Genomic DNA, 20613 nt, shown 5'->3' on the forward strand with positions numbered 1-20613 from the left:
CCAAGGCTAGCGATGGGAGGAAATGAGCACTAGTCGATCTCCACTAAACTCTATAGACAACAAGGGTAGACAAACAGGGGGAGAATGCTTAGCTTTAGACGACTCCAGACAAATGCGAACTCGGCCTCAAGCTCCAGAGATGAAGAAGTACTGCTCTTGCTAAGCCTTCACAAGTGGAAATGAATATAGCCGGCAGCTCCCTCTCAGACACACCAGGTATATATACACCCAGGCCAGGGAGCTAATTACCAGAGGGAGCCGCTAGTTCCTAGAGACAGCCTCTCATCTAAGAAGATGTCTGTAATGCCAAACGTAGAGATCTCCTGCAACCAACTGCAGGGCAACTGTCTGTTACCTCTGATACACCCATGACAGTACCCCCCCATCCCTATGAGTGGCCTCCAGACACTCAGGACCGGGTTTCTCAGGAAAAGAGGTGTGGAATGAGCGAACCAATCTGGGAGCGTTCACCTCTGATGCTGAAACCCACATCCTCTCCTCTGGACTATAGCCTTTCCAGTGCACCAAGTATTGTAGAGAACGACGTTGGAAACGAGAATCTACAATTCTCAAAATCTGGAACTCCAGATTACCGTCAACCATTACTGGGGGTGGTTGTAGAGGTGAGGGCTCAAGAGGTTCCACATACTTTTTGAGTAAGGACCTGTGGAACACATTGTGGACCTTAAGGGCCTGAGTAAGTTCAAGACGAAATGCTGCTGGGTTAATGACGGCAGTTATTTTATAGGGACCAATAAACCTAGGTCACAGCTTCCAAGAAGGAACTTTCAATCTTATATTCCTGGTAGACAACAACACCAAGACATTCACATTCAAGTCCGGACCTGGCAAGCGTTTTCTGTCAGCCATATGTTTATACCTGTCTCCCATGATCTTTAAATTACTCAGAACATCCTGCCATACCGAGGAAAGCGACGAAGCAAACCGTTCCTCCTCAGGAACTCCTGAAGCTCCTCCTCCACTGAAGGTACCAAACTGTGGGTGATAACAGTATACACCGAAGAACGGTGACCTGCCAGTGGATTCTTGACTATGATTATTGATGGTAAATTCTGCCAGCGGTAAGTAGAATACCCAAATCCTCCTGATTTTCTGAGACGAAACACCTGAGGTAGGTCTCCAAGTTCTGATTGATACACTCGGTCTGACCATTCGACTGAGGGTGGAAGGCAGAGGAAAAGGACAGCTGCACCCTCAGTCGAGAACAGAGAATGCCTTCCAGAACATGGAAGCAAACTGGGTCCCACGATCTGACACCACACCGGAGGGAGCCCCGTGAAGCTTCACAATCTCATTTATGAACACCTGAGCAAGTGTCTTGGTATTTGGAAGTGCAGGCAATGTGACAAAGAGGTTCAGTAAAATGGTTCAATCTACTACCACCAAAACCACCGTTTTGCCTGTAGAAACCGGTAGGTCAGTGATAAAATCCATGGACAAGTGTGTCCATGGCCTACTAGGGATAGGTAGCGGAAGAAGAGTACCAGACGGACAGGTATGCAAAACCTTAGAACGCATGTAAATACTTCAAGCAGCTACATGTTCAATCACATCCCGATGCAACCCCGGCCACCAAAAACGACGAGAGAGGAGGTCCGCGGTTGCCTTAAAACCTGGATGCCCAGCAAGCACAGAGTTCTGATGATCTTTAATTGCTTTTGCGGCGCAGATCAATTGGTACAAATACAGTTATATATAAAAGTTTGGGCACCCCTATTAATCTTAAGCTTAATGTTTTATAAAAATTGGTGTTTTTGCAACAGCTATTTCAGTTTGATATATGTAATAACTGTTGGACACAGTAATGTTTCTGCCTTGAAATGAGGTTTATTGTACTAACAGAAAATGTGCAATCTGCATTCAAACAAAATTTGACAGGTGCATAAGTTTGGGCACCCTTATCATTTTCTTGTTTTAAATACTCCTACCTACTTTTTACTGACTTACTAAAGCACTTTTTTTGGTTTTGTAACCTCATTGAGCTTTGAACTTCATAGCCAGGTGTATGCAATCATGAGAAAAGCTACTTAAAGTGGCCACTTGCAAGTTGTTCTCCTGTTTGAATCTCCTCTGAAGAGTGGCATCATGGGCTCCTCAAAACAACTGGCAAATGATCTGAAAACAAAGATTATTCAACATAGTTGTTCAGGGGAAGTATACAAAATGCTGTCTCAGCGATTTAACCTGTCAGTTTCCACTGTGAGGAACATAGTAAGGAAATGGAAGAACACAGGGACAGTTCTTGTTAAGGCCAGAAGTGGCAGGCCAAGAAAAACATCAGAAAGGCAGAGAAGAAGAATGGTGAGAACAGTCTAGGACAATCCTCAGACCACCTCCAGAGAGCTGCAGCATCAACTTGCTGCAGATGGTGTCACTGTGCATCGGTCAACTATACAGCGCACTTTGCACAAGGAGAAGCTGTATGGGAGAGTGATGCGAAAGAAGCCGTTTCTGCAAGCACGCCACAAACAGAGTCGGCTGAGGTATGCAAAAGCACACTTGGAGAAGCCAATTTCTTTTTGGAAGAAGGTCCGGTGGACTGATGAAACCAAGATTGAGTTGTTTGTTCATACAAAAAGGCGTTATGCATGGCAGCAAAAAAACACAGCATTCCAAGAAAAACACTTGCTACCCACAGTAAAATTTGGTGGAGGTTCCATCATGCTTTGGGGCTGTGTGGCCAATGCCGGCCCCGGGAATCTTGTTAAAGTTGAGGGACGCATGGATTCCACTCAGTATCTGCAGATTCTTGACAATAATGTTCAAGAATCAGTGACAAAGTTGAAGTTACGCAGGGGATGGATCTTTCAGCAAGACAATGATCCAAAACACCGCTCCAAATCTACTCAGGCATTCATGCAGAGGAACAATTACAATGTTCTGGAATGGCCATCCCAGTCCCCAGACCTGAATATCATTGAACATCTGTGGGATCATTTGAAGAGGGCTGTCCATGCTCGGCGACCATCAAACTCAACTGAACTGGAATTGTTTTGTAAAGAGGAATGGTCAAAAATACCTTCATCCAGGATCCAGGAAATCGTTAAAAGCTACAGGAAGCGACTAGAGGCTGTTATTTTTGCAAAAGGAGGATCTACTAAATATTAATGTCACTTTTCTGGTGAGGTGCCCATACTTATGCACCTGTCAAATTTTGTTTGAATGCAGATTGCACATTTTCTGTTAGTACAATAAACCTCATTTCAAGGCAGAAACATTACTGTGTCCAACAGTTATTACATATATCAAACTGAAATAGCTGTTGCAAAAACACCAATTTTTATAAAACATTAAGCTTAAGATTAATAGGGGTGCCCAAACTTTTTCATATAACTGTAACTTTCCTGAAGGGCAGAAGGCAGGGGCGCCCCCTGTGCCTCTAACACCTCACCCTCCAGTTCAGGATAAAGTGACGAAATGACTACCCCTTTTCTGTAATATCAGGGCAGGGTTCTCATAGTCACCACCACCAGGGAAGCTTCGGGACAAAGCATCAGCCTTGACGTTTTTGACCTCTGGACGAAAAGGGACTAAAAAATTTAACCTAGTAAAAAACAGGGACCATCTGGCTTGCCTAGGGTTGAGACGTTTAGCTAACTGGAGATATAACAGGTTCTTATGGTCAGTAATAGGATGGACAGCCCCCTTCAACCAATGTCGCCATTCTTCAAACGCCAATTTGACCTCCAAAAGTTCCCTATTACCCATGCCATAATTTGTCTCAGCTGAAGACAATTTTTTAGAAAAGAAGGCGCATGGACCCCATTTAGCAGGGGACGAACCCTGAGACAACACAGCCACTACCCCGACATCCGACGCATCAACCTCCACAATAAAGGGTTGAGAAACATCGGGTTGACTGAGTATAGGTGCAGTGGCAAAATGATTCTTTAAGGAAGAAAAAGCCTTATGGGAAGCATCCGACCATTTGGAAAAACAGACGTCTTCTTAGTCATATCAGTAAGGGGTTTCGGATGAATTTCCGATAAAAATTAGTATAGCCCAGAAATGTTGTAGAGCCTTCAGGTTCTCGGGACGTTCCCAGTCAAGGAGTGCACGGATCTTCTCTGGATCCATCCGAAAACCCAAAGATGACAACAAGTACCCCAAAAACTGCATCTCCTGAACATCGAAAACACATTTTTCTAGTTTGGCATAAAGTTTGTTATCCCTTAATATCTGGAGCACATGCTTAACATGCCTCTGATGAGTCTCAAAATCAGGTGACTAAACCAAAATATAGTCCAGATAGACAATCACAAACCTCCCCCCAAATGATGGAAAATATCATTTATAAAATGCTGGAATACCGCAGGTGCATTGGTCAAACCAAAAGGCATAACCAGACTCTCGAAATGTCCTTCCAGGGTATTGAACGCTGTTTTCCATTCGTTCCCTTCTGTGATTCTAACCAGGTTGTAGGCTCCCCTTAAATCCAACTGTGAGAATACCTTAGCTCCCACAACCTGGCTGAACAAATCAGGAATCAGAGGAAGTGGGTATGGATCACGGATGGTAATTTGATTTCATTCTCAGAAATCTAAACAGGGACGTAAACCGTCATTTTTTTTTTCACAAAGAAGAACCCTGCCGCCACGGGCGAAGATGTCCCTTCTCCAGACTTTCCGCAATGAAATCCTTCATGGCTTGTCTCTCAGGGCCAAAAAGATTATACAGTCTGGACTTCGGTAGTTTAGCTCTGGGGGTCAGGCTAATAGGACAGTCATAAGCACGATGAGGAGGTAAATCCTGACACCACCTCTCAGAAAAAACTTCCTCAAAACCAGACAGAAAAGCAGGTAAAATTTCCGTAGAGACAGTAACAAGGGAAATTTCTAAACGGTTCTCATGGCAGTAATCTCCCCATTCAATAATCTCCCTGGCTTGCCAATCCACCAGCGGATTATGTTTAACAACCCAAGGTATACCCAAGACAATCGGTGTGGGAAGATTGTCCAGAACATAGCAAGGAATTATTTCACAATGAACTGACCCCACCTTCAGTTTTACATTATGTACAATCTGAGTAAATGCTTTCTTTGCAAGTTGCGCCGAGTCAATGGCAAAGATGGAAATAGGTTCAGTTAAAGTACAGCAAGCAAAACCATGAGTTTTCACAAACCCAGCATCAACCATGCTGACTCCGGCTCCACTGTCAACAAACACAGAAATTTTCTCGGTTTTGCTTTCTAGCACCACCTCAGCTGTCAGGACAAAGCAGGAACTGCAGTTTGGCCACAAAGGCACCCCTTGTTTATCCAACTCCAAACTACCAAGAGTTAATCGAGTCTCCCTTTGTTTAGGAATTGAAGGACAGGTCCCAACAAAATGTCCCTTTTTCCCACAAAAAAAACCATATGCCTTTTTTTCTTGCGAATCTGCAATGGGTTCCTCCACCTTCCCCACTACTGGTTCACCCCCAGACTGTTCCCCTGGCAGAGGTACAAGAAGGTCCCGGAGAAGGTGGTGTCACCCCTCTGTCCCGAAGACGTCTATCAAGACGTATGGCCAAAGACATGGCAGCCTCCAAGGACTGAGGGGTTTCATATACAGCCAAGGCATCTTTCAACCTTTCAGTAAGCCCCTCACAAAATTGACTTTATAGGGCTGAGTCATTCCATTTGGAATCCATCATCCATCTACGGAATTCCGAACTGTACGTTTCCACTGACCGATTCCCCTGCTGAAGCTGACGTAGCTTAGACTCAGCCAAGGCGACTCCGTCAGGGTCATCATAGATGAGGGCCAGAGCTCCGAAAAACCCCTCCACAGACTGGAGACAAACCGAGTCCTGCGGTAAAGAAAACACCCATGACTGAGGATCTTACCTGCAATAGAGAGATCACAATACCAACCCGTTGCTCCTCATTACCAGAGGAGTAAGGACAAAGTTTGAAATACAATTTGCATGCCTCCTTAAATACAAAAATCTTGCCCCTACCTCCTGAAAACCTGTCCAAGAGGGCAACCTTGGGTTCAGGCTGGACAGGCCTACCTGTTGAGACCCCCACATTGGCGACCTGTAACCGCTGATGCTGCTGCTGTACCTCACCGCAGAGGTCATTCACCTCCAGAGACAGCCTGTGCAGCCGCTCTGCAACTGAACCGATACCGAGGGAGAAAGGAAAAAGAAAAAAGGTGCACTCCCAAAAACACATAGAGAAAAAAAAAAACAACAAGATGTCAGTTTTTTTTTTCCTTTTCAAAACGTGCTAGGCTGGCTATAATGTCATACCAGGTGTGGGAAAGACTTAGTGCAATACAGAGGGAAAGGGAGCCCAGACACTAGGGAAAGTGAGAAGTGGAGACCTCCTAGTCTGGTCTAGTGTCACCCTGTCTCAACTACCGTCCCTATATTGCCTCTTCAGCAATCGCCGCACGCGTGCCTCACCCTGTCTGTCCCTGGTGTATGGCTAAGGCTAGGGATGGGAGGAGAAGAGCACTAGTCGATCTCCACTAAACTCTATTGACAATAAGGGTAGACAAACCGGGGGAGAATGCTTAGCTTTAGACGACTCCAGACTAATGCGAACTCGGCCTCAAGCTCCAGAGAGGACGAAGTACTGCTCATGCTAAGCCTTCACAAGTGGAAATGAATATAGCCGGCACCTCCCTCTCAGACACACCAGGTATATATACACCCAGACCAGGGAGCTAATTACCAGAGGGAGGTAGCCGCTAAGTCCTAGGGACGTCCTCTCATCTAAGAAGATGTCTGTAATGTCAAACGTAGAGATCTCCTGCAACCTACTGCAGGGCAACTGTCTGTTACCTCTGATACACCCGTGACACAATTGACGTAATTTCACCAGCAACACTCTCCTCCCGATACAGAGGTGGAATACCCTTTTTATATCTGAATACAATTGTGTTTAAAAAATAGTTTACAGAAATATTTAATTCCTGAAGTTCCTTAAAACAACAGCACCAGAGGTCCAATACAGTACAAGGGGGCAATTTATCATTCCATCAATGTCACCATTCTAGCGTAAACTGGCGCATTACACATTTGCTAAACAATTTGCTACTTTTTTACTTTTCCGGCGCTCACATCACTAGTCTTAATGGTGGTGGAAGCTTAGTGGAAAGGCATTTAGCTACATGAGGCACTACAAATTTACTATAACTATAGTGCATATCAATGTAGATTTGATTTTCTGGGATAAGGTCTACAAGATATGCACTTATATTAATAAGAGGCATGCCTATTAATAAATTAGGCGCATCTTACTTGTTCGCCTTTAAAAAAAAAAATCCCAAACGTAGTGTCTTTTAGATTTGTTTATGATGTCATCTAATATATGTGCATCATTAGATAGCTGGGATGTTGCAGGGGGATTGGTAGTAGTCTGTGGTAAACTATTGCTTATTTATTCCTTATGGTGAATCAGCAGGAAGATCTGGTCAGTGTTAAAGATAACGTTCTAGCTGAAATAGAAGACGCGTATCTGAAGGGTGATCATCAGTACAAGGAGGAAGAAATTCCTGTGGCTATTCAACCAGGTGAGTGATAACCAAATATAAAATGAAAAGTATCTGCGGTGGGATATAGACAGGAACCTGCTTACATCCAGCTTCCCTCAATACACTCCTATCGAGAGAAGTCAAACGTGTTTATTCAGCATATGGCCGCAAATATGTAAATCACATTCATCTGGCCATGTGACTATCCGCTTGCATTGGCACCCCTGGGGAATCGAGACAACGTGCACCCCAAACACTGCCACAATTCAGAAATCTGCAGTCACATAGTCACCCGGACAGTTGTCCTGTCCCTGGATAACACCTTTAATAAACAGGTGGAGGCACATGAAGGAGAGTTTTCTCTGGCTACATCGCTACATGTTGTTTTTATCTATAGGCGCATCATACTGGTACATAAAGATACAGCTCTGTATACCCCTACACCTCTATGTACTAAATAAATGTTATTTGAATATATTTAAACCTTGATAAAGGCTTCAAATGAGAAGCTAAAATGCTGCATGTAACTGGGTGAATAAAATCCATCTCATTCATTTTCACTAATTTTCATTGGAGGGCTGCTTCCATTACATACATATATGTACACACGTGTGTTTATATATACAGCACAGACCAAAAGTTTGGACACACCTTCTCATTTAAAGATTTTTCTGTATTTTCATAACTATGAAAATTGTGCATTCACACTGAAGGCATCAAAACTATGAATTAACACATGTGGAATTATATACTTAACAAAAAAGTGTGAAACAACTGAAAATATGTCTTATATTCTAGGTTCCTCAAAGTAGCCGCCTTTTGCTTTGATGACTGCTTTGCACACTCTTGGCATTCTCTTGATGAGCTTCAAGAGGTAGTCACCGGAAATGGTTTTCACTTCACAGGTGTGCCCTGTCAGGTTTAATAAGTGGGATTTCTTGCCTTATAAATGGGGTTGGGACCATCAGTTGTGTTGTGCAGAAGTCAGGTGGATACACAGCTGATAGTTCTACTGAATAGACTGTTAGAATTTGTATTATGGCAAGCAACTAAGTAAAGAAAAACGAGTGGCCTTCATTACTTTAAGAAATGAAGGTCAGTCAGTCCGAAAAATTGGGCAAACTTTGAAAGTGTCCCCAAGTGCAGTTGCAAAAACCATCAAGCGCTACAAAGAAACTGGCACACATGAAGACCGCCCCAGGAAAGGAAGACCAAGAGTCACCTCTGCTTCTGAGGATAAGTTTATCTGAGTCACCAGCCTCAGAAATCGCAGGTTAACAGCAGCTCAGATTAGAGACCAGGTCAATGCCACACAGAGTTCTAGCAGCAGACACATCTATTCAACAACTGTTAAGAGGAGACTTTGTGCAGCAGGCCTTCATGGTAAAATAGCTGCTAGGAAACCACTGCTAAGGACAGGCAACAAGCAGAAGAGACTTGTTTGGGCTAAAGAACACAAGGAATGGACATTAGACCAGTGGAAATCTGTGCTTTGGTCTGATGAGTCCAAATTTGAGATCTTTGGTTCCAACCACCGTGTCTTTGTGCGACGCAGAAAAGGTGAACGGATGGACTCTACATGTCTGGTTCCCACCGTGAAGCATGGAGGAGGAGGTGTGATGGTGTGGGGGTGCTTTGCTGGTGACACAGTTGGGGATTTATTCAAAATTGAAGGCATATTGAACCAGCATGGCTACCACAGCATCTTGCAGCGGCATGCTATTCCATCCGGTTTGCATTTAGTTGGACCATCATTTATTTTTCAACAGGACAATGACCCCAAACACACCTCCAGGCTGTGTAAGGGCTATTTGACCAAGAAGGGGAGTGATGGAGTGCTACGCCAGATGACCTGGCCTCCACAGTCACCAGACCTGAACCCAATCGAGATGGTTTAGGGTGAGCTGGACCGCAGAGTGAAGACAAAAGGGCCAACAAGTGCTAAGCATCTTTGGGAACTCCTTCAAGATTGTTGGAAGACCATTTCCGGTGACTACCTCTTGAGGCTCATCAAGAGAATGCCAAGAGTGTACAAAGCAGTCATCAAAGCAAAAGGTGGCTACTTTGAAGAACCTAGAATATAAGACATATTTTCAGTTGTTTCACACTTTTTTGTTAAGTATATAATTCCACATGTGTTAATTCATAGTTTTGATGCCTTCAGTGTGAATGTACAATTTTCATAGTCATGAAAATACAGAAAAATCTTTAAATGAGAAGGTGTGTCCAAACTTTTGGTCTGTACTGTATATAATATATTTATTTATTGTATGGGTTTGGTACTTACTCAGCCGCTTTTGAGGTAGTCACAGGAGTCAGTTTCTTTAAAATGTCCAAGGCAGGTTTATTCGGACTTCATAAACCGCACTTTCAAAGTAAATGAAGCAAAGCCTTGTCTGGCACAAAGTAACAAAACACAGCCTTGTCTGGTACAAAGTAACAAAACAGGAAAATAAACGGTCCATACAGTCTTGCGGGTTCACCCGCTCACAGTCAGTGTCCTGCAGCACTGACACGCTGAAGGTCTCCTCACCTCCAGCCACAGACACTGAATGAGACACTCGGTCTCCATTTTATATACACGCCCTGGGGTGGGAATATGTGAGCAGCCAATCCCATCCGTCTCTTATGACTGCTGGTAAAAGTTGGCCCTGATACGCCCAATTAACCCTATTAGCTCTACTTGTGCTGTAGCATGCTTTCCTGGTTTTACATCACTGAAGCCACCAACCTCAGCGATACATATCTCCCCTCAAGGACATGTCCGGTGGCCATATTACATACCCCCCTCCTCTGCCCAAAACCGGGGGGCTTGGCACCTTCCGCTGATAAACAGCTAACCCTCGACAATGCATCAGCATTTTCATACAGTTTCCCAGGCCTATGCTGTACACGGAAACTAAAATCCTGAAGGGCTAGGAACCACCTGGTCATTCGAGCATTGTTCCCCTTCTTCTCGCTCATCCACCTTAGTGGGACATGGTCTGATACCAGCCTGAACTTCCTGCCTAAGGGTGTCCAAGTCCCACTTCATGGCCAAACATTCCTTCTCCACTATGGAGTAATTTTTCTCACAGGCTGTCAGCGTCCTTCTTAAATACATTATGGGGTGCTTCTCCCCGTATCCCTCTTGTGATAGGACAGCACCCAGTCCGACATCTGACGCGTCCTTCTGGACCACAAATGCCTTTGAGAAATCCGGAGCCACCAGCACTGGCTGTTTACACGGAGCTTGCTTTAGTTCCTGGAAAGCCATCTCCGCTTCTGGAGACCACGTAACCATAACCGACTTTGTCCCTTTAAGGAGGTCTGTCAAAGGTGCGGCTACCATGGCGAAGTTGGGGATGAACCTGCGGTAGTAGCCCACGATGTCCAGGAACGCTCTGACCTGCATTTTTGAGAGAGGTTGTGGCCTACCCTGGATCGCGTCAACTTTATTTATTTAGGGCTTGATCACACCTATGATATAACCCAAATACTTGGCTTCCTCCATGCCCATGGCACATTTCTTCGGGTTGATGGAAAACCCCGCTTTCTGCAGAGCATCGAATATTGCCTGGTCTTTGCTCAGATGGCTTCTCCAATCCTTGCTGTAGATCACGATATCATCCAGGTAGGCCGCTGCATACTTCTTGTGGGGAGCTAGGATCCGGTCCATGGCTCTCTGGAAGGTAGCTGGAGCTCCCTGCAACCCAAACGGCATCTTGGTGTACTGGAAACACCCATCTGGAGTTGAAAAGGCTGTCTTCTCTTTGGCATTTTGGGCCATAGGAATTTTCCAATACCCTTTTGTGAGGTCAATGGTGGTAATGTACCGGGCCTGCCCTAGCATTTCAATTAGTTCATCGACCCTGGGCATTGGGTATGAATTGAACTTAGAGACCTCATTCAGTTTCCTATAGTCGTTGCAAAACCGCCATTCTCCCTCTGGTTTCGGCACTAGGACTATGGGACTGGACCAGCCACTCTTGGATTCTTCAATGACTCTCAGACTTAGCATCCGCTTCACTTCTTTCAAGAAGTGTTTGATTACACTCCTGTAGGGTGTAGACTCAGCCTCCCAGGTCTCCTTTGCTATGTCCAGGAGTCCACAGGGGTGTCGACCATACAACAGCTCGAAAGGGGAGAATCCAGTAGAGGCCTGTGGGACTAATCTGATGGAGAACAGAAGGTACGGCAGTCCCAGTCCCGGCCGTCTTTCTCTACAACCTTCTTCAACATGGACTTCAAGGTTTTATTGAACCGCTCCACCAAGCCATCTGTCTGTGGGTAGTAGATTGAGGTCCTGAGTTGTGTGATTTTCAGGATCTTGCACAACTCCCTCATTATCTTTGACATAAATGGAGTCCCTTGGTCCATTAGAATCCCTTTAGGCAACCCCGTCGTGGAAAAGATATGGACCAACTCCCGGGCTATACACTTGGAGGAGGAGTTTCATAGTGGCACGGCCTCCGGATACTGCGTAGCATAGTCCAATACCACCAGGATGTACTGATGTCCTCTGGCGTACTTGACCAGGGGTCCCATGGCTATGCACTTGAATGGGATCTCAATGACAGGTAGAGGCACTAAAGGGCTACGGAAGTGAGCTACCGGGGAGGTCAGCTGACAGATGGGACATGACCTACAATAATTCACTATCCCTCTGTGACACCCGGGCCAGTAGAACCTCTGGAGGATCCTTTCCTGGGTTTATTCTACCCCCAGATGACCACCCAAGACATGTTCATGGACCATATCTATCACCCTGCGTTTGTGCTCAATTACCTCCCCTCTGAGCTTGGCGACCCGATATAGTAACTCCCTATTTACAGCAAAGTGCGCATATCGGGTGTCAGCCCCCGGCTCTTGAGCAACACCATTAAGAACCGTTACATTATTAAACGCCCCTTTTAGAGATATGTCCCTGAGCTGGGCGGTTCCAAAGTTTCCCCCAGACACCTCCAGTTCAGTGATGGTAGTCTCCAGGGATGCTGCCTTATCCTCATACCCAACCAGCAGACAAAAGGGAAACCCGTTGGCTGCAGCCTGTGATGAGGTTTTTCAGGGGCGCCTTGTTCGTTGCCCAGACAACCCGGCTTCCTCCCATTCTTCCACAAGTCCCAAAACAAGGCAAAGTCTGCATTATAATAGTGTGCATGTATTATAGCAGGGTGCAACAGGTCCTTGACTACAACGACCTCGTGGGACTCAGCGCCACAGTTTGTGTCTCTGACCACTCGGGCCACAGGGTAGTTCTTAGTGTCCCCATGGATACAACGGACGCCGACCTTTTTCTCCGGAACCAATCGATGAGGAACTGTGACTAGGTTTACTAAACTCCCCGAGTCTAACAGAGCAGTCACTTGCATACCATTCACCGACACAAGGCATGCCTGCGGTCCTTCGCCTGGTTGAGGGACAGCACTGCAGGCAGGATATGCAAAATATGAGCAATGCCTTCCTACGCTGCAGTCCATTGGCTCAGTTGCATTGGGGCACCGGCGGCTATGTGACCTGGGTTGTGACATCTCCAACATACTATGTTAAGGGGCGGAATCTTTGGCAGCAACTCCGACCCCTCCTGGGCTCTAGGGTGCCCCCCCAGATGTGGCTCTAGTTCCCCTCTATAGGGTGTCCGCCCCCTTTTGGGAACCCCAGTATGGAGATGATACGACCCGGGCTTTCACAAGGAACTTTTCACCGCCTGGTACCTTTCCACCAACCCCACCAGGTCATCGGCATTACTGGGATCTTCCTGGGCTATCCAGGCTTGCACTGACCTTGAAAGGGAGTGGATGAACCTGTCCATTACGACCCTTTCCACCATCTGTGCTGGGGAGGAATATTCAGGTTGCAGCCACTTTTGAACCAGGTGTAGGAGGTCGAACATTTGGGACCGGGGAGGTTTGTCACTGCAATAGGCCCAGTGATGCACCTGTTGCGCCTTGACAATCAGAATCACTCCCAAGTGCGCCAAAATCTCAGTTTTCAATTTGGCATACTCCTTTGCGTCCTGCAAGGCCAGGTCAAAACAGGCCTTTTGCGGCTCCCCTGTTAAATATGGCGCCAGCACCTCCGCCCACTGCTCCGGAGACAATTTGTCCCATTCCGCCACCCTTTGAAATACAGTCAGGAATGCCTCAACGTCATCACCCAGGTCATCTTTTGTAACGCTCTCCTTACCGTCTTCCTGACATGAGTCATCACCTGGACTTGTCGGGGCCGTCGTCGTGCCATGGATCGTCTCTGCCAGTAACTCGATCTGCTGTTGCTGTTGACGATGCTTTGTTGCGCCATTTGTTGCTGTTGCTATAATTGCTTGTGTTGTGCTTGCTGTGTCTGCACCTATTGTTTCAGCAGGTCCTTCATTTTGTCTGAAGTCACTTGCTGTCTTGTGGCAAACTTCACCCAGGACTTACAGTCCCTCTTGTAACAGTCACACTGCCCCTTGGGATTTGTGCCCGTGCTTCTAGCACCAATTGTAGGGGTTTGCTACTTAATCAACAGCTTTTGAGGTAGTCACAGGAGTCAGTTTCTTTAAAATGTCTAGGGCAGGTTTTTTAAAGTAAATGAAGCATAGCCTTGTCCGGCACAAAGTAACAAAACACAGCCTTGTCTGGCACAAAGTAGCAAAATAGGAAAATAAATAGTCCATACAGTCTTGCGGGTTCACCCGCTCACAGTCCGTGTCCTGCAGCACTGACATGCTGGAGGTCTCCACACCTCCAGCGACAGACACTGAATGAGACACTCGGTCTCCATCCTATACATACGCCCTGGGGTGGGGATATGTGAGCAGCCAATCCCATCCGTCTCTTATGACTGCTGGTAAAAGCTGGCCCTGATACGCCCAATTAACCCTCTCAGCACTACTGTCCCCTCAAGAACATGTCTGAAAGCCATTTTACTATATAAATATATATATATATATATATATATATATATATATATACACAGTGCCTACAAGTAGTATTCAACCCCCTGCAGATTTAGCTGGTTTGATAAGATGCAAATAAGTTAGAGCCTTCAAACTGCAAACGAGAGTAGGATTTATGAACAGAAGCATAAATATTACAAACCAAAAAGTTATGTTGCTCAGTTGAATTTTAATAAATTTTAAACATAAAAGTGTGGGTCAATTATTATACAACCCCTATGTTTAATATTTTGTGGAATAACCCTTGTTTGCAATTACAGCTAATAATCGTCTTTTATAAGACCTGATCAGGCCGGCACAGGTCTGTGGAGTTATCTTGGCCCACTCTTCCATGCAGATCTTCTCCAAGTTATCTAGGTTCTTTGGGTGTCTCATGTGGACTTTATTCTTGAGCTCCTTCCACAAGTTTTCAATTGGGTTAAGGTCAGGAGACTGACTAGGCCACTCCAACACCTTGACTTTTTCCCTCTTGAACCAGGCCTTGGTTTTCTTGGCTGTGTGCTTTGGGTCGTTGTCTTGTTGGAAGATGAAATTACGACCCATCTTAAGATCCTTGATGGAGGAGCGGAGGTTCTTGGCCAAAATCTCCAGGTAGGCCGTGCTATCCATCTTCCCATGGATGCGGACCAGATGGCCAGGCCCCTTGGCTGAGAAACAGCCCCACAGCATGATGCTGCCACCACCATGCTTGACTGTAGGGATGGTATTCTTGGGGTCGTATGCAGTGCCATCCAGTCTCCAAACGTCACGTGTGTGGTTGGCACCAAAGATCTCGATCTTGGTCTCATCAGACCATAGAACCTTGAACCAGTCTGTCTCAGAGTCCTCCAAGTGATCATGAGCAAACTGTAGACGAGCCTTGACATGACGCTTTGAAAGTAAAGGTACCTTACGGGCTCGTCTGGAACAGAGACCATTGCGGTGGAGTACGTTACTTATGGTATTGACTGAAACCAATGTCCCCACTGCCATGAGATCTTCCCGGAGCTCCTTCCTTGTTGTCCTTGGGTTAGCCTTGACTCTTCGGACAAGCCTGGCCTCGGCACTGGAGGACACTTTCAAAGGCTGTCCAGGCCGTGGAAGGCTAACAGTAGTTCCATAAGCCTTCCACTTACGGATGATGCTCCCAACAGTGGAGACAGGTAGGCCCAACTCCTTGGAAAGGGTTTTGTACCCCTTGCCAGCCTTGTGACCCTCCACGATCTTGTCTCTGATGGCCTTGGAATGCTCCTTTGTCTTTCCCATGTTGACCATGTCTGAGTGCTGTTCACAAGTTTGGGAAGGGTCTTAAATAGTCAGAAAAGGCTGGCAAAAGAGATCTTTAATCCACACATGTGAAGCTCATTATTCTTGGTGCCTGAACTACTTCTTAATACTTTAGGGGGACCAAACAGAATTCTTGTGGTTTGAGGGGTTGAATAATAAATGACACTCTGAATTAACTTTTAACGTTTAAAAAAAAAACAAAAAAAACAAAATTTGCTGCAGTGCATTTCCCACTTCCAGGCTGATCTACAGTACAAATGTCACAATGCCAAGTTAATTCCGCATGTGTCAACCAGCTAAATCTGCAGGGGGTTGAATACTACTTGTAGGCACTGTGTATATATATATATATATATATATATATATATATATATATATATATATATATATATATATATATATATACATACACACACTGCTCAAAAAAATAAAGGGAACACTTAAACAACAGAATATAACTCCAAGTAGATCAAACTTCTGTGAAATCAAACTATCCACTTAGGAAGCAACACTGATTGACAATCAATTTCACATGCTGTTGTGCAAATGGAATAGATAATAGATGGAAATTATTGGCAATTATCAAGACTCACTCAATAAAGGAGTGGTTTTGCAGGTGGGGACCACAGACCACATCTCAGTACCAATGCTTTCTGGCTGATGTTTTGGTCACTTTTGAATGTTGGTTGTGCTTTCACACTCGTAGTAGCATGAGACGGACTCTACAACCCACAGAAGTTGCTCAGGTAGTGCAGCTCATCCAGGATGGCACATCAATGCGAGCTGTGACAAGAAGGTTTGCTGTGTCTGTCAGCGCATTGTCCAGAGGCTGGAGACGCTACCAGGAGACAGGCCAGTACACCAGGAGACGTGGAGGGGGCCGTAGGAGGGCAACAAACCCAGCAGCAGGACCGCTACCTCCGCCTTTGTGCAAGGAGGAACAGAAGGAGCACTGCCAGAGCCCTGCAAAAAGCAGCTAAGTAAAGAAAAACAAGTGCCCATCATTACTTTAAGAAATGAAGGTCAGTCAGTCCGAAAAATTGGGCAAACTTTGAAAGTGTCCCCAAGTGCAGTTGCAAAAACCATCAAGCGCTACAAAGAAACTGGCTCACATGAGGACCGCCCCAGGAAAGGAAGACCAAGAGTCACCTCTGCTTCTGAGGATAAGTTTATCTGAGTCACCAGCCTCAGAAATCGCAGGTTAACAGCAGCTCAGATTAGAGACCAGGTCAATGCCACACAGAGTTCTAGCAGCAGACACATCTCTACAACAACAAGGACGCTGGTGTGGCACTCCGAGGCTTACTGGCATCCCTCACACTCTCATACAGGGATCCAGGCTTCACCTCCACCGGAGTCCACCAGGCCTCACCAGGCCTCACACGAGCGGTGTTCCCACTCACACACCCAGGGAACAGCCTCGTGCCGCTCACACGGTGCCCACACAGGAGCTCCCAACACATAGGAACTCCTACACACCGGAACATCCTCACACAGGAACACACAGGGTTTATATATGTTGCAGCACACATGCACACATCCACAGATAGGACCTTAACTGATGTCAGAGTCATGTGTCCACACCCTCTGTGTGCATAAGGACCTGTGTGATGTCACGGTCATGTGACCAGTCAATTAAAGGGGAAGGTACATGGTCATTCAAACACACTGAACCATTAAAGGGATGTCTGCTACATCACAAAGCCCATCACACCCCTACATGAATTCCTTGATGGGTCTAGTTTCCAAAATGGGGTCAGTTGTGGTGGTTTCTGCAGCTTTGGAGCCCTACAAATGCTACATTGTGCCCACAATCTGTTTCAGCCAACTTTATGTTCCAAAATTCAAATATTGCTCCTTCGGTTCTGAGCTTTTGTGTTTGTCCAAACACAACTTTTTGACTACATGTGGGGTATCACCGTGCTTATCAGAAAGTGGGTAACAAACTCTTGGGTCCAATTGTTTGTGTTTCCTCTTGCAAAAGTGAAACATTCAGGGCTAAAGCAACATTTTTGTGAAAAAAGAAAAATGAAAATTTTCAATATGATGACCTAATGTTATTAAATTCTGTGTAGGACCTGTTGGTTCAAAATGCTCACTCTACTCCTGGATGAAATCCTTGAGGGGTGTAGTTTCCAAAATGGGGTCACTTGTGAGTGGTTTCTGCTGTTTAGGCACCTTCAGGGCTCTGCAAACGCGACATATAGTGCTCCTTCCCTTCCAAGCTCTGCCATTTGTCCAAACCGAGGTTTCTGACCTCACGTGGGGTATCAGCGTGCTCAGAAGAAACTGGGTAACAAAGTGTGGGGTCAATTTTGTCATGTTATCCCTTGTAAAAGTAAAAATTGGGGATGAAGCAACTTTTTAGAGGAGAATTTTTATTTTTTTTTCTTCATTTCACTTTGCATTAAGTCCTATGTAGCACCTGAAGGGTTAAAACATTTTCTAACAGAAGTTTTGAAGTAGTTGAGGGGTGCAGTTTTTAAAATGGCATCTCTTTTGGGGAGTTTCCAATATATAGGCCCCGCAAAGTACATTTAAATCTGAATAGGTCCCTAAAGAAACTGTTTTTTTTACATTTCTTGAAAAAATGCGAAATTGCTGCTAAACCTTTAACCCCGCTAATGTCCTGACAAAATAAATTGACATTTGAAAAATGATGCAGATGTATAGTAAACATATGGGAAATGTTATTTATTAATTATTTTTTACAGCATGACTAAGTGGTTTAAGGATATAAAAATTGAAAGTTTGAAAATTGGAAAATTTTCAAACTTTTTACCAAAATTCCAATATTTTCACAAATAACCGCAAAAAATATCGACCTATATTTACCACTAACATAACGTACAATGAGTCACGAAAAAACAGTTTCAAAATCATTGGGATATGCTGAAGCATTCCGGAGTTATTACGACATAAAGTGACATTGATCAGATTTTAAAAAATTGGCCTAGTCAGGAAGGTGAAAATTGGCTCAGTCACATGGGGTTCTTTCACATTGCATTCAGGCACACATTCGATATTTGGACGTATGCTCCGACGGGGCCATAGACTATAATGGCACCAGGAGAGCGGCTTACTACATCTGAGTGTCCGCCTCCAGTAGGCATAGACGCTTTGAAAATGATCCACGTTAGAGCGCACGTTCACCCTGCTGCCATCATTATAGTCTATGGCCCCGTCAGCACATATGTCCGAATCCCGTTTTGCAGGGGATCCAGACGTAAGCACCGACAGGGCCACCGAACAGGTGCTGGAATGCAATGTGACAGCACCCTAAGGGTTTAATTCATTTCACAATATGACAGTCTATCTCTTTGCTTACCTGTTTATCAACACAGGCACAAGTTCCAACTACCTTAGAATATGTCTGGATTTCATAACTTAGAGACTTTTAGCAGTAATCACCAATTGTATGTGTAATGGCAAAATGCTCTTGACTACTTGATAGCAGTATTTGAATACGATAGATGATAAAGTAAGTTTGAAAGTATTGCGTTACAGTTTCATTTAATGTGATGTTAGAAAACTAGAAATCTTTTCTTCTTTCCAACAGATGGTCTTAGAAAGAGACGAGAAAGACACTATGAAAATATCACACAATGTTCCCTAGAAGAAAACCTCATTACTCTACACATACATTCAAGACTCAGCAGTGCAGATCTGTCATCTGTTCAACCAAGTATGGAACCTCATAGAGATGTTATCTGTAAACGTAATCCTAATCTGATACTGCCTACAGATCTAACTCAATATTTAAGATCCGAAAGCTTTAGGCCTATCATCTATAAAACAAGTCATCATGAACATGAGCAAATTCACACACAGGAGAATACATTGTCATCTTGTACTGTATGTGGAACGTGTTTTGTCCAGAAATCAGATTTTGTTAAACATAAAAAAATCCACAAAAATGTTAGGTTATATCCATGTTCAGAATGTGGTAAATGTTTCACTAGGAAATCTGGTCTTGTGGACCACCAGAGAATTCACACAGGGGAGAAACTGTTTTTATGTTCTGAATGTGGAAAATGTTTTAGCAGGAAATCAACCCTCATTGATCATCAAAGAACTCACACAGGGGAGAAGCCGTTCTCATGTTCAGAGTGTGGAAAACGTTTTACGCAGAAATCGTCCCTCGTTGATCACCAGAGAATTCATACCGGAGAGAAACCTTTCTCATGCTTGGAATGTGGTAAATGCTTTGCCCAAAAATCAAATCTTGTTGCACACCGGAAACTTCATATAACTTAGACACCAAAACATGCTCACAATGTTGGAGATGGTCTACCAAGAAATGACTTTTGTTAAACCGAATTATCAAATGAGTAAAAATATGTTTTACATGTGGAAATGTTTTGTACAACGTAAAGCGGACTCCAGCAAAATGTGTTTCTGGAATGTTTTACAATAAAACCATATTTTGAAAAACATCAAGGATGTCTTCTATGTTTATAATGTAAAATATATTCTAATATTTCACATAAAGGAAGACATCACACAAATTGAGTCAAATTAATCATAGCACTAGGGTCTTTTCTTACCTGTGTTAAAGAGTAGCCCACCTCTATTCATTTTCAGATGGAATTACCTCTGATCTCCCATGTCATAAATTACTTACTAAAAAAATATTTGTGGCTCAGATCTAATGAGAAAAAAATGTGATTTAGAGCTGTGTGGCCATTTGTCGTTGAGGAGTTAAATTCACCTTTGTATCACTTTACTCATCATAAAATACTGGTTTCGGGATAGTATGAATGATTGTATCATTAAAAAAACATGACTATATTAATATACAAAAATATATATACAGATGTGAGTTACAGTACTGCTACAATTAAAGGGTGATCATGGAGATCCAATCATGATGGAGTCCGGTGATGAGCAGAAGCGGGATCGCAATCACCTGATCTGGCTCTGACTGGGTTTTGCTTTTTCTT

At 44.4% G+C, this 20613-nt stretch overlaps 1 protein-coding gene across 2 annotated transcripts in view; it reads left to right on the forward strand.

The window, feature by feature from the left end:
• The window catches only part of LOC141273123 (gastrula zinc finger protein XlCGF66.1-like), a 99746-nt gene extending 79640 nt beyond the window's left edge, over nucleotides 1-20106 (forward strand). Inside the window, exons 6-7 of one of the 2 annotated variants that reach the window (XM_073684545.1) lie at nucleotides 7416-7524; nucleotides 19230-20106. In XM_073684545.1, the coding sequence (XP_073540646.1) occupies nucleotides 7416-7524; nucleotides 19230-19927 (807 nt within the window). In that variant the 3' untranslated portion in view covers nucleotides 19928-20106. Of the gene's footprint in view, nucleotides 1-7412; nucleotides 7525-19229 lie in introns of both variants that reach the window. The other variant, XM_073684544.1, reaches the window with a different exon arrangement.
• Nucleotides 20107-20613: the final 507 nt, after the last annotated feature.

Source organism: Phyllobates terribilis, unplaced genomic scaffold (assembly GCF_046119375.1).
Source record: "Phyllobates terribilis strain yellow unplaced genomic scaffold, ASM4611937v1 Scaffold_5__5_contigs__length_657084704, whole genome shotgun sequence".
In the NCBI taxonomy this organism is placed as follows: domain Eukaryota; kingdom Metazoa; phylum Chordata; class Amphibia; order Anura; family Dendrobatidae; genus Phyllobates; species Phyllobates terribilis.